The 14,878-nt window shown below is 41.0% G+C and overlaps 1 protein-coding gene across 2 annotated transcripts in view; it reads right to left on the bottom strand.

Moving 5' to 3' along the window:
- OLFM1 (olfactomedin 1) overlaps positions 1–14,878 on the bottom strand; it is a 171,295-nt gene that overhangs the window by 75,229 nt on the left and 81,188 nt on the right. For both annotated transcript variants that reach the window (XM_069241583.1, XM_069241582.1), the window contains exon 3: positions 7,059–7,214. In XM_069241583.1, coding sequence (XP_069097684.1) covers positions 7,059–7,214 — 156 coding nt within the window. The remainder of the gene's footprint in view (positions 1–7,058; positions 7,215–14,878) is intronic.

Raw genomic sequence — 14,878 nt, 5'->3', positions numbered from 1 at the left:
AAAAAGATGAAATAGTGTTGAGGATCTAGCTCGCTAACCCTGAGCTGACACAAAATATCCACATACATAAAAATGCACTGCATTGATATGAAGACAAACCCTCGCTTTCCTGCGGGCATTGGAGGAAAGCAAAATGCTGTTACGAGATATTTTAAAATACTGTAGCAGCATTTTTTTAATTAATGTTTTTTAATAACCCATAAGCATGCAGACCTTCATTAGAATATTTTTTCACAAACCACAGTAACTGAGAAGGGCTGTTCCCTACTGGAACAGCAATTTGAATTATTCGACTGTACGAAATATCGTATGAATACTCAAAACATGCAGTAAACTGTTCGATAACTTACTCCATTTTGTGAAGATGATATGCAATGTTTTTTGATAGTTCTGTGCACATGTTGTGTGTATCGGCCACCCCTGAAGCATATTCTTCCTATGTGACGTGTTCAGTGTATTTGTTTGTGTGTGTAGTGCAGTAAATTTAAAGTGCCTTGGTGGTCGCGCCAGTGGTGTAACACAAAATGATGGGGGCCCTATGTAGAATGTGATGAGGGGTCCCTAAGTCTCCCATATTACCTCACAGATGTTCATGATTTTGGACTTAAAGGGGGCGGTTGAATGTTTGGGGGTTCCCTGAAGTGCCCCCTGCGCCGTAGGGGCTGCAGGAGCCTGTGTTACGCTAGTAGGTCCAGCTTTGTATTGAGGAGGGGAGATGATGCTTTCATTAATACATCAACTGCAGGGGCCCAATGCTAACCCAGCTTCATACTTATTTACAATCTGGCACCGAAAATGGTTGTCTTTTGCTACTCATTCAGGAGAAACAGTCCATTCATTGTCCACATATGGTTTAGGGCCCTTTTGCCATATTTTGCCACATTCTAGTTAATTTTCCGGGCATATTTTGGAAACTGTGCGTGTGCCTGGAAATACCAGGGCACTTCCAGTCCTGCTTTAACCACCAACAGGATTACGGGCCACGTTGTACAACTACATTGTGCACAAATATTTTCACAAAAGAGTCGTTAAAATCCACAAAACGTATATATAACTTGGGAATCCCCGAGTTAAGAAGCCCTTCATCCCAATGGACATTTGAGCTGCTTAAAACATGATGCCCTCAAAATGCATGAACACGGATGGCATGAGTTGAGTTTGTCTACAAAGAGAGAGGGGCTCAACAATAGGGTCAAGGAGGTTAGTGACTGTGGATGGTTGTGAAGTTACTTAAGTGAGCACTGTCAGGCCCTAAAACTATGTGATGAGCTGTTTAAAGGGAATACATGTGAGAGCGTATGTCTATATTGAACATTGCATATCATATATCCAAGGGTAGCTAGGTTTCAACATCTCTTTCACAACACAAAGCCCCTTTGCTTGGACCCGAGCAGAAGTCATGAAAGATTGACTGAAGACTTCACAGTCTCAACTGCCTGCCAGAATGTTGCAGTCAGGAGATGTGACATCCTGGGTGATTACATCAGTTTGGAATTAGGTGGAACAGGTTAAAGGGTCACTCCATCACCAAGGCTTTGTAAACCACAGCCTATTTGCCAACAGCACTTTGCTTGCAGATATGTGTATTTCAATATTTCCAATTCCAAGTCTGGGTCTCCAAGTTCCTGCACGAAAAGTGCTCTTGGTTCAAAGGCTGGGCTACCTGGGGGTTAAATACATGCTACGGAGAGCCTTGGTTTCGATATACCACTTCCCAGTTTTGTGATCTTGGGTGCATCATATTCCCATACTGGCCTTAGTTTCTCAATGATCTGGGGCACCTGAATCTAGTTTTAAGGTTCGGTTGAGCCCAAGACCATAAATTGGCACTTCACTGCAGGGTCAAGCAGAAGGACTTTAAGTGGAGGTGGGAACACGCTACTCAAACACCAACATGTACAACATCAACAACAAAGACAGCAGACTTGAGAAGGATGCTTTTGTTGCTGCAAACAGGTCTGACAACACAATCGCTTATCCAAGCTCGATTTAATTGTGTGTTTACAGAGGAGAGTCTAACTTCCTTTACTGTGCATGCTTACTGAGGTTCACCCCATAGAGTGCCAACTTACTGCATGAGAAAGAAAATATACTTGCTAAGGAAACTAATTTTGGCCACATTTCTTCTAAATTTAATGTAATTAATATGTTTTGGATTGTGAATATAGAATGCCCTTTAGGGTAATTTATCGGTAGGCTCGTAAAATACATTTTGGGCGTTATCTTTTGGGAGGAGAACAGACTATAATTATATGTCAGTGGCATTTACATTTGTGTGTGTGTGCCCGTGTCTGCAAGAGGAGTTTGGAAATGATAAACATGAACCTATTTGTAGTTAATTTCCAAACTCCCCATGAATTTAAGATAGCCAGCTTAAACCTTCAGTGGAAAACGGGTCAGTGGTACATGCTGCTATTATCGGGATCAGCTAAGTTTACATTACCATAAGTCGAGACGTTTTTTACTATGTTCTGGTGTGATGCACTTTTGGGGCAAGGCATCTATTCTTTAACAAATATGTGTAACTCCTCAATACTTTACACTCTCTGGCAGGACATTAGAAGAGACGAGGTTGTGTCATGTTTAACAAATGTTTTATATATATATATACACATATGAGTTGAACTTTTGCATTATAATTATATACTTATTTAAGTTTTGGGGGGTGTTTAATAAAGTGTTACAGTGAAGGTGATGCCACGCTTTGGAAACCAGTTGTGCAGCCCCAATATTACCTCCACTTCAATTTTAGCAGAGTTTGTTGGGGAGGGAGAGGGCTTTGCAAAGTTAGAAAGTTTGTAGGCCACTCTAACATTCATTAGATTCAGCAGAAAATAAAAGGAATTAAAGAAAAGCGGGAGAAGGGTAGAAAAGGTTAGAAGGAGTGGATAAAATACAATGACCTTGGGAGCAGAATCTATGGAAGTTTAAAAAGCGAGAATAATAGAGAAATTAGTAAGGAAGAGACGGCGGGAGAAAGGAGACAGTGGATGTGGGGGGAGAAGAGAAGACGTCTATAGGAGGAAAACAGAACTGGGCAGAGGTAAAATATAAAAATTCAGCTAAAGAGGGAGAATGGGAAATAAAGATGAGAAAAGGGAAGTGAAACATATATAGGATAGAAGAGAGTGAATCTAGAGGAATAGGAAAAGATAATTGAAGATGGTAAACATTAAGAAAATAGGGAGAAGAAAATAGAGAGAGTAGAAATAGGGATTAAAAAAAAAGTGAAGAAGTGAAGAGAAGCTGACGAATGTAAATGGGTAAATACCCTAAGAAAATCAAGCCCTGATATTAGAAAAGAAAAAATGGAATAGAAAGGACGGAAAAGGGAAAATTATTTTAATGTCTTGAGAGATGAAAGGGTAGAAATGTAGAGTTGAAGTATTAGTAGGAATGGTGCCAGAGTTTGACTATGGGATACACTCAAATAAGGGTAAGGTGGAGAAGAAGAGATGGGGAAAAACGGTTATACGAGATATCTAAGTTAGAGAAACAGTGAAGTACAGAAAAAATAAGGCAAAAGAAGAAACATAACTCTTGTAAAGAAGGCAGATTGAATAGAATAGGAGAAATAGCCATAGACCGTGTGAAGAATTGGAAGAAGTAATAAAAATGGTAGGTCAGAGAATAGCAGAAAAACATAGAGAGAGGCACATATGAGCGGAATCCTGGGAGAAAAATAAGATTAATGAGGTGAAAAACATACAAGGCAAAGAAAGAGAATGAGCAACTTAGAAAAAGGAAAAAACTAAAAGAACAAAAAAAAGGAAAAGTATGAAGAAATAGAAAAGTAAAAATACATGGGTACAGGCTAAAGAGGAGGAAATGAAAAGTATCCCAACTAAAATAAGGGATATGTTCCTACAATTAAGGTTAGGGGGATTGGGGCGATATTTTGCAAATATTTTGCTGCCCCTATTAACTTACTTTTACTTTTCCATTCATAGCTGAGGATATCCTCTTTTCCCAGTGTAAAGATTACACGATTTGCATTTATTTATCACTAAACCCAATTCTAAGTTTCCAAACTCGAGTGGACTCCTGCGAACTGTGTCAAATATATTCTCTCGTGGTTCCCCTTTCACCACTATGGTGTTGTCCAGTGCACACTGCTAGGATGGCTTTTGTCTTCTTCATCACAATCAATTATTCTTCTTTAATTATTTAATTATTTAAGTAGCTTATTTATTTATTGGGTCTGTTTGTTGGTGTATCTAGATATATGTTGATTTATGCTGCATAACAATTTGTACTATTTGTTAGTTTCTGTGCGCAGTACTGCTCATTAGTGAGTAGTACTTGCGCAGAGAAGCATTGAATTTGGAGGAGCCTGCAGGCACCATAAAGAGTATGGATGAGTGCTTGACTCCATTAATAATATAGGAATCTGAGAGATGGGTCGACAATAGTTGTGGTTCAACGTCACACGCACGACCCAATTACTAACTTAGGGACACGTGGTTGTTGATCACCCTAAATTTAAGCTTTTTCTGAAATGATTCTGCGGGTTGGAGATTTGAAGTCACCTTTTTTTCCACCCAGTATGCCTCTATTAGCCAAACATGAATAAACCATCTACCAACGCGTTCGAAAAAATTGACTTCCATTGTGGGGGAAAGGAAACACTTATGCAAAAACCTCTGAACAAATACATAGGAGAAAATGAATTAGAGTTCATTGGTATTTAAGGAAGACAAAAAACATTTTCTTCCCTAAATAGTTTTTAGCAATGAAATAAAACTTATTTAGAAATTTAAATCTTTGAAATATTTTTTTTTTTACATTTCCAACTGTCTCTTTTTAGAGAAATATTTCTTACTTGTCCTGATTTCTACATCAGAAACAAAAAATGTAAAACGTTTGACCTGCATGGTTTGAAGCAGGATGTCAAATATAGAGCATTACATTTTCGGCCAAACTTTGGAAAATGATGCATTAATGCTAACGTTATTTACGGGCAAAACAATGTAGTAGGGAATGTAAGAACATGCAGAGCTGCTTATAAGCCGGAGAGCGGAATTTGAAATTCCATCAATGTTCTAAAAAAAATTGCAGCTTTCACCTGCGAGTAAAATTTTAGAGAAATTTTTTTGTGGGCGAATTTGCCACAAACAGCGTTTTTTGTCTGTAAAAGAATTTGGAAAGCCAACTTTGCAAAGAGGTGGCCAGGAAGCACAAACAGAAGTGTGTGGATCAGGTGCACCACAGAGACCTGCTGCTACAGGTGCTGCAGAGAAGTCCTACACCAAGGACAGGAAGCACAAATAAAATAGAAGTGTGTGGGTCTGGTGCACCACAGAGACCTGCGGCAACAGATAATAGAGTCTGGACCTACACTATGGTAAAAAAAACATAGATAAAATTGAAGTGCATGGATCAGGTGCACCACAAAGACCTGCTGCTATATCGGGTGCAGCACGGACCAATACTACGGTCAAAAAGCACAGATGAAATAGAAGTGTGTGGGTCAGATGCACCACAGAGACCTGCTGTCACAGGTGGTGCAACGTGGACCTACAGTAAAGTCAGAGAGCATAAGTGAAATAGAAGTGTGTGGATCAGGTGCACCACAGAGACCTGCTGCCATAGGTGGCGTAGCACGGACCCACAGTATGGTCAGAAAGCATAGGTGAAATAGAAGTGTGTGGATCAGGTGCACCACAGAGACCTGCTGCCGTAGGCGGCGTAGCACGGACCCACAGTATGGTCAGAAAGCATAGGTGAAATAGAAGTGTGTGGATCAGGTGCACCACAGGGACCTGCTGCCGTAGGCGGCGTAGCACGGACCCACAGTATGGTCAGAAAGCATAGGTGAAATAGAAGTGTGTGGATCAGGTGCACCACAGGGACCTGCTGCCGTAGGCGGCGTAGCACGGACCCACAGTATGGTCAGAAAGCATAGGTGAAATAGAAGTGTGTGGATCAGGTGCACCACAGGGACCTGCTGCCGTAGGCGGCGTAGCACGGACCCACAGTATGGTCAGAAAGCATAGGTGAAATAGAAGTGTGTGGATCAGGTGCACCACAGGGACCTGCTGCCACAGGTGGCGTAGCACGGACCCACAGTATGGTCAGAAAGCATAGGTGAAATAGAGGTGTGTGGATCAGGTGCACCACAGGGACCTGCTGCCACAGGTGGCGTAGCACGGACCCACAGTATGGTCAGAAAGCATAGGTGAAATAGAAGTGTGTGGATCAGGTGCACCACAGAGACCTGCTGCAACAGGTGGTGCAGTGCACATCTACACTAAGCTCCTTGTGCAGCATCTGCACGCTAATGAGCCAAGTCAGGTAATTAGAGTGTTTCTGAAGGAAGCAAGACTTTAATTCTGGACCCTAGGGGAAAGAAAGTTTAAAATGGATGAGGCTAAAGCCATGTTGCTCATTAGTACAGGGATGTAGCACTTTTTTAATTAGCATGATTTTTAGCATAACTTTCAGTATCCTGTTTTTTAAAATCAAGAAGGGCTAACTATATGACCATTGAACATAACGTGGAGCCACCAGTATTTGGCACTCTGATCGATTGCTCACAAGTATAGTAAGTTATTTGTAATTGGTTGTCACTTGCAACGTTGATTGACAGATTTATACATGGGACAGAAAATCTGAATAGTTGCTCAGCAAACTGAATGATGCACCAGCGGAACATTCAAATTGGAGACTGGGGTGGGTTGTCTAATCTGCAGTGTGTAAGTGAAAGTCTCTTGTAGCTAGTGGCCCACCCTGTCATTTGTACGTTCCAGCATCTCGCCTATGCTGCTTGCATGGGTAAAGAACTACTGTAATCTATGGACCTGCTCTCCCACTTGGATGTTCCTGCATCTCGCCTATGCTGCTTGTATAGTGAAGATCTGTTGTAGTCTAGTGGCCCACCCTTTTATATGGATGTTCTTGCATTTCGCCTATGCCGCTTGCATAAGTGAAGAACTCTTGTAGTCTAATGGCCCGCCCTGTCATTTCCTGCATCTCGCCCATGCCGCTCTCATACGCAATAATGCAGTTACAGTGATTTGGAATGGACTTCAAGGAATGGACTGAGGATTCAGACGTACCTTAAATTGTCTTGCCTGGTGTTGTCTGTGGTTCTCTTCCACCTGCTTAAACTTGGTTTCCAGCCCTTTCATTTGGTTTTCCATCTTCTCTACGTACTGCAGGTCTCTCTGGGTCCGCCTGTCCAATACTTCTATTGACTGAGACATATTCTGCACCTTTTCAAGACAATAAGACATGAGTTCGCTGTGACTCTGCACATCAGATCATTATTGCTGCATAATAATGGAGAATATCGACTTTCTACATTCAGCCAGCTCGGTGAAGGGCAATCAATGTTTGCATTATTAAACCCTAAATGGATTCTTGTCTCCCTTGCAGACAATGGGCTTACATAGTTCTTCATCGCCGCTGCACACTTTTAATCAGTGAGACTTTACCTACATAAACTATATTCAGAGAAAATATAAGTGTCATCGATCAACTTCTTAGATGATTCAGAAAAAACTACACCACACTCCTGTCTTCTAGAGGTAGAAAAAGGAAAACACGATCAAGAGTTGCATGTTGTGCAATAAAAATATTTATACTTATGTTGACCAGAAATCTGCTTCCTAGACTTCTCAGTTTCAGAGCACAACGGCAAGTGAGACAGAGACATGGAGATTTAAGGAGGAAAACACAATGTAGAATTTAAGGAGCTGGGAAAAGAACACGATTCCTCCTATCACATTTGACATCATCCAAACTCAATCACAGCCCTTTGTTAGTTAATATAGTGCTTAGTTGTAAAAGTGTGGTTTTAGAGAAATGTGCAAATTCAAAACATCCATATAAGGAGGATCTCAGAAGAAGGGTATTAGTGTCTTCAACAAGTTCTGAAAGTCAATAGCTGGGGAACACATCTAGTTGTACCTGTACGGGGTTGAAACAGAAAAGCACCATCACCAGGTAACAGCTGCTTGTAAATGAGATTGAAAATATTTCGTCATCCTTGGCTCCCGAGCTACGAACATGTTTTTTTCTGGAAACAGTGGTCAATATGAGATTATTTCAAGATGCTACTTATGAACAAGCAGTTTTGCACACTGTGAGGTACTGGCTTCTAGATATCGTTTTTTAGAGTTTGTCGGAGAGGGTACTCCATTGCATGCAACAGAGCATCCTGTCAGCCAAACTGATGGTCTGCCCGTCCTACTTAGGGTTGAGAGGACCACCAACTTTCTGCTTTATCAATGGAAAACTCCCTTCAATAGCACACTAGAGTAGGGACCATCGGAGAAAGGGAATTACGTGCTCTCCCTATTTAGGGTAAATGGTGTGATGTTCTTTTTTCTGCCGGTCACCACCAGGTAAAACGTGGCAGTGAAGGAGAGAAAAATTAAATAATGACCCACAGCACATGCCAAGACAGCAAACTACCTTGGTGTGGAGATCATTCATTTTTTGTTTTTCAGTAACAACCTTTCAGATTGTGAAAAACTATAAGTGTCTAAATGTTTTTAGTACGGCTGCCAAACTGATGGTGGCTGTACAACAAACATTTTGTCCCTTGACATGAACTGCCATGATGGCACAGAAATCACTGCTGGGCCAGTGGTGATCTCTAAATTTGGAAAACGGTTCTCCATCACTGTGGCAGACATAGGGCCTGATTCTAACTTTGGAGGACGGTGTTAAACCGTCCCAAAAGTGGCGGATATACCACCTACCGTATTACGAGTTCCATAGGATATAATGGACTCGTAATACGGTAGGTGGTATATCCGCCACTTTTGGGACGGTTTAACACCATCCTCCAAAGATAGAATCAGGCCCATAATGTGCTCTACAACCCTGTCACCCTAACAGCCAAAGTACAGTCTGCCAAACTCTGATCTTGCCCCATAGTGACTTTCCATTGGTGTGACATCTCTACAATAGGAAACAATTTTTCAAACTTTTTTGAAAACTTTTCTTAGGGTCGCTATATTGGGGCAAGGCAGCAGCAAGCCCCCTTATAATAAAGAGAGGCTGTATCTCAATGATCCTTCTGTCCCCCTGAGGACTCAGAAGGCCCATGGTGTTATGTTCTTTTATGTTATGTGTTTTTTGCAGCAACATGGTAACACTGGCCCCATATTCCACTCTAGAGCACTTAAGCTCATTTTATTCTTTGACGGACACATACCATTTTTATTTACAGTAGGTTTCTACCAAGCTAAGGTCAAGCATAGGCTCTCAGAACTCACAGTTTAAACTTTTTCGACAATTGTTTTTGCTCTGCTTTTATGAGAGCTTGCAGAACCCAGAGTTTCTTCTAGATGGAGGTGGATCCCAGGAGAACAATGCAGGGTGGGAGGGTAGATTAAGGGTTACAGAGGTCATGAAAGGGCAGCAGAGAAATATGGAGGGCTGTGAAATGATACCACAGACTTCCCACAAGTAATGGAAATGAAAAAAAAAAGAGTGGAGAACCAGGAGCCAATGAGAGGAAAATTAGAAGGCCTGGGAAACCAGGATATTGCTGAGCAATGAAAGAAAAAATGGGAGATGATGGTAGGTCTGTGGATGGAAGGAGAAAAGACAGGGCAACCAGAGCTGTGACAGAAAAAGGGACTTGCAAAAGGATGGAAGAAAGGAAGCGGTTTGTAAGAACAGAGAGGAGGTCAACAGCAAAAATGACTAAATATGACAGATCCTGTGGTGGCAGGGAGCTGATGGATCTGAATTGACGAGTATGTGAGGGCAATTACCTGTTATGGGGAAAGTAGGTGAGAAGGGGCATGATGGAGATGTGAGGGTATTAGGAAAGACTAGGTATGAATGGTGGTTAAGGGTAGAAGTGTTGCGAGGAAGGTAAGAAGAAAGTTCTTTATAAATAATAATGAATGGTGGGGGTAATTATTTGTGACCCACCTTCTCTCCCCATGCACTGAGACCCCTAGTGCTATGCAGGTTTCATAGCGACAATTGATGACACAATGTAAAATATATCTCTGCAGTTCGCCATGCCGAGATTCGGTCCCAAGTGCAGAGACTCCGCCCTGAATGCAGAGACTCCACCCTGAATGCAGAGATTCCGCCCTGAATGCAGAGACTCCATACTCCAACTTTGCTTGCCATCAGTCACTTGGTCAATCGGGCCCACAGCTTGAAAACTCACATCTCCCAGTATAGGAAACATAAAGATACTTGGGCCCCTAGTGGAGTTACATGGCTACCACAGCAGCGAGCAAATATAAGAAGTTTTTTGCCATGTTAACATTTGGCATACTTGCTATACGGCTGTAGATTAAACCAGATACCCTGAATTCTAAAGCCGGATTCAGCTCATCTCCAAACAGGGTGCTTCTAGATAAAGCACTGTCTCCCTGCCACTGTAAAAATTGGAAGCTTTTGCAAAGAGATTAACCACCAGCATCAGTTGATAAAAACTGAGAATGTTACATTATTTCACAAAAAGTGTAATAAATTCAATTTCTCTAAGTACTCACCCAGCTTCTTTTATTTACTGGTGAAACAACTCATAGTAACTGAGATGTACTGCATTAGTGCTTGCCAATCATGGCTCAGTAGCATGGACCAGTCAATCTCCAGAAATAAGCATTCTTTTTCTTTTTTTTTGTTTAAAAAAAAAAAAACTGAATGATATATCTAAATTCCTTTTACTTGTGAAACCTGCATCAAGGGAACATGCCTGTATTAAAGCATTTTAGTGCCCTCTCTCTGTGTCACTCATTACAATGCCCGAGGAGCAAAGTGCTCTCTTTCTGCCTCAGGTATTGCAATGTTGTAGCAACAAAGTGCCCCCTCTCCCTGACACTCATTTTAATGCTGCAGCAACAAAGGGCCTTCTCTGTCATTCATTGCAATTCTGCAGCAAAAAAGTGCCTCTTTCTCCCTCACTCATTGCAATGCTGCAGCACTAATTGGGACATCAGACATGCTGTAACAGATGCTGCTCTCACATTGTTCGCATTTTACTTTGCATTTAAAAGAGACTTCAATGTTATCAATATTTTATTTACAATCCATTCTCTTAGAACCAGCCAATGCGATGCTGTCATTTTCAAATTCAGAGGTACTTCTGTCGCATTCCAATTCACGATTATATAATGAAGGTTTTACAGTTTAAGCTGTATATTTCCATACTTAATATCTTTTGAAATCCGAGATTGCTGTTGCATGCTGACAAGTAGAAAACAAAATAGCAGGCGATATAAACATGACTTATGGAGTGTAATTGGCACAGTGTATTGAATTGCTATAGCAACATCTCATAATTGCTGTGGTTACCTAATGACATTTAATTGCTGAATGGCATATGCTATAACGGTAATAGATGGCGTCTCTTCAGCCAGATTATTATTCACAAGTCGCCTGTCATCAACTCTGCCTGTAATCCTGGAGTCATTTTCGATATCCAGCTTCCTTTTGTTGCTCATAATGAGAAACCTACCTCACATTTGCTTCTCTTCCATAGGGGCCACTCTCAAACTCTTGTCCTTTTCACCTGAACATTCCATAAATCTATTGTCCAGACACTTAGGCCCAGATTTAAACGAAAATAACTGAGCGTGAAGCTGCGCCACATTTGGCAATGCCACGCTCCGTCATTTTCACAACGCATGGATGCACCGTATTTCATAGAATACGGCGTACCCCTATGTTGCCCCCTTTGTCGCCGCTAAATTTGCTGCCCACCACCAACATAGCCACCCTTGCACCAGGGTGCAAGGATGGCTACACTGCAGAGGAGATTGTTTTGTGCAGGAAGGAACACCTTCCTGCACAAAAACAATCTTAAATAGTGATTTACTATTTCTAAGTGTGTTGTAGAATGCAGCACACATAGAAAGAGCAACAAGCGAGGAGAAATGAATGCATTTCTCGTCGTTGCACCATGCTAGCGCACCTATGGGGTGGCATTAGATTTTGGCACTGCCTCGGGTTTATGAAATATCTTAAATCTGGCCAGTGTCAAAATGCAATGGGTGTGGCTGTGGCACACACACAGCAACACCCATTGCATGTCCTTTCCATGCAAAGAGCTGCCTGTGCAGGGGCTGTATTTACAAGGTGCATTAAGCCACAAAAAGTGGCTCAAAGACTCCTTGTAAATACGACGCAGTGCCTAGCGCACCGGAGCGTCACTAAAAGTGATGCTTTGGTGGCGATAGGGCCTTTTCAATTTGGTTCTTATTCTATTCCAACTGAAATATACTTCCCTGTATCTGATTCTTCCTGCCTACTCCCATACTTACAGGACACTTAGGGCCATATTTATACTTTTTTAGCGCCGCATTTGCGTCGTTTTTTGACGCAAAATCGGCGCAAACTTAGAAAATACAATGGTATTTTGTAAGTTTGCGCCGATTTTGCGTCAAAAAACAACACAAATGCGGCGCTAAAAAAGTATAAATATGGGCCTTAATTTTTGGGCTAGCAGGCACTCTATTGGCTGACAGTTCATATGAGAAGCATCTTCAAAATTCTAGGGGCCATATATATGAAAATCCTATTTTGCATTTCCTACATAGGGAATCCTAAGAAATCGCTATTCAGGAAATGCAAAATGGAATGTACAGAAATAGAGACTTCCTAATAATGGTTCCTACAGACTAGGAATTGCTACTAGGAAATTGCTATTTAAAAAATGCTACACCATTTGTTCCTATGGGCCTAAAGGCCCAGAGCTACGACTGGTTTTGCATTTCCAAATTTGTGATTTAATAATAGGAAATTTTTCAAATTAGGACATGTAAACCCAAGGGTGTCTAGGGGCCTATGACCTCATCCTTGATGCACCCCCTAAAAAAGTGGTGCACATGTGAAGTGCACAAATACCCTAGAGGCATTAGCACGCTACAGGGCCCTTTAAAAAATGTATTTTGAGTTAATTTTGAAAAATTGCACATGGTTACCATCGACTTGAAGTCAATAGGAATAGCATTTCCTAAATTTCCATTTCCAATTTAGGAAATGCTTTGTATATGTGCTTAGGAAATCGCAAATAGGAAATCCCTATTTGTGATTTCCTATTTGGGAATCGCAAAATGCAATATCTACTTGTTAGAAATCGCATGTTACAATTCGCTATTGGCCACTGTACATATGAAAAAGGCAATTCAGCATGTCTTAACGGACTGAAATTACGATTCGGTCCATTAAGAAACGCAAAATCATTTCAAACATCTGGACCTATGTCTCTGACATAAAGCATTACACACCTCTTTCTCCAGTTATGTGTCTTTTCAACTAATACTCTACACTTTAACTCCATTATCGAGTTCTTCCTACCTTCTGTCAGTCACCATATCTTTAAAAACTCATATCAGTAGTCTGGTCTTTTCTGCCCTCACCACTAAAGCTTGTAGTATTCTCCCATACTGTCTGTGCATCATTAGTTGCCACTAAACTTTTCATAAACTTATGGAAAACAATATCTTTACGATTAATGCCTGGGCTTAGCTGCAGAACCTCCTTGTCTTGTGTATGTGCACACCTTGCAAATTCCTAAATCAAATGAAAGCAGTGAATTACGTGCAACTTTGGAAGTATTTCGTAATAAAATGAAACATATAAAACCCTTCTTTCTGGATTCCCCTCACACATCTTTTCTGTCTGGACAGGCTGAATACTTCTAACAAAAGGACTATCCTCTTGCCCAAAACCTCTAACCCTTGTTTTATATAACAGAAAGTTGTAAATTGAGCCCCTTAAATGGGAGAAGGGAAGTATTCCAAATGGCAGACTGCAGGCATACATTTCTCTTTCTCTCATCAACAAAGTTTCTTGACTCCCTGAGGATATTTTTCTAACCCAAGAGAATATTCTCTCCACTTCGTTCGGATTGTCTTGTACACTTGTGCAATTTGCCATTCGATTCCTTCCTGCAAACCCCATGAGGCAATTATTTCACCTCGTGGAAAATATTCTTCCTCAGTATGGAAATCTCTAGTGTTCACTATCTTGCAACTTTTAGAAATGAGCCTAAAACCAGCCTGTTCCATAGAAATTTCAACTACGATTGAGAGTTCTATTGTAACTAAACACTTAGGGCCACATGTACAAAGATCCGGTTTTACGACTCGCAATTTGTGAGTCGCAAAACCAGATGTAAAACAGTGTACTTTACACTGTTTGCGATTCTCAATGGGGTCACAAATGACCTACCTCATAAACATTCATGAGGTAGGTCGCAATTTGCGACCCCATTGGGAATGGCCGCCCTCACAGGGATGGTGGCCTGCTGGAGATAGCAGACCACCAAGTCTGTCACTGCTTTTAAATAAAGCAGTTTTTTTTTTTTTAAATGCAGTCTGTTTTCCTTAAAGGAAAACGAGATGCGTTTCAAAATCAAAAATGAAAAGTTTCCTAATTGCGATTTGCAAATCTATTTCGCGATTTGGTAAATAGATTACCGAATCACAAAATAGGCCCTGTACATACCAAAATGTTTTTTTCCTGTCGCAAACGGTCCGAGTCTGCGAATCAGGCCGTTTCCGACAGGAAAAATGGTACGTACATGTGCCCCTATGCTCCTAGTTCTCAAGATTTTAGGCCTCTGTGCATTGGTTGTGATTGTTGTTTTTCACTGAATTTGTCTCCTTTTATTAATTTTACTCATCATGATATAAAACCTCCATTTGTTCTGTTTGCTGTTACCCTGGACCTGACATGTTTGTTTAATTGATTTTCTCCAATATTATATGTTATGCACTTTGGGTTTGTTGTAAAGCACTCTGATACCCTTCGGCCAAGTTTGTGCTATAGGAAAGTGCATAAATTAATACATTAATTCCATATACAATGCTTTTCTACAATCTTAAAAACACCTTCCTGCCCCTCTGTGTGTTTTCACATCTAACAATGTTCTTCCCACTCCTGTTGACTTCAC

This window comes from Pleurodeles waltl, chromosome 6 (assembly GCF_031143425.1).
Source record: "Pleurodeles waltl isolate 20211129_DDA chromosome 6, aPleWal1.hap1.20221129, whole genome shotgun sequence".
In the NCBI taxonomy this organism is placed as follows: Eukaryota; Metazoa; Chordata; class Amphibia; order Caudata; family Salamandridae; genus Pleurodeles; species Pleurodeles waltl.
This window is presented reverse-complemented; position numbering and strand designations above follow the sequence as displayed.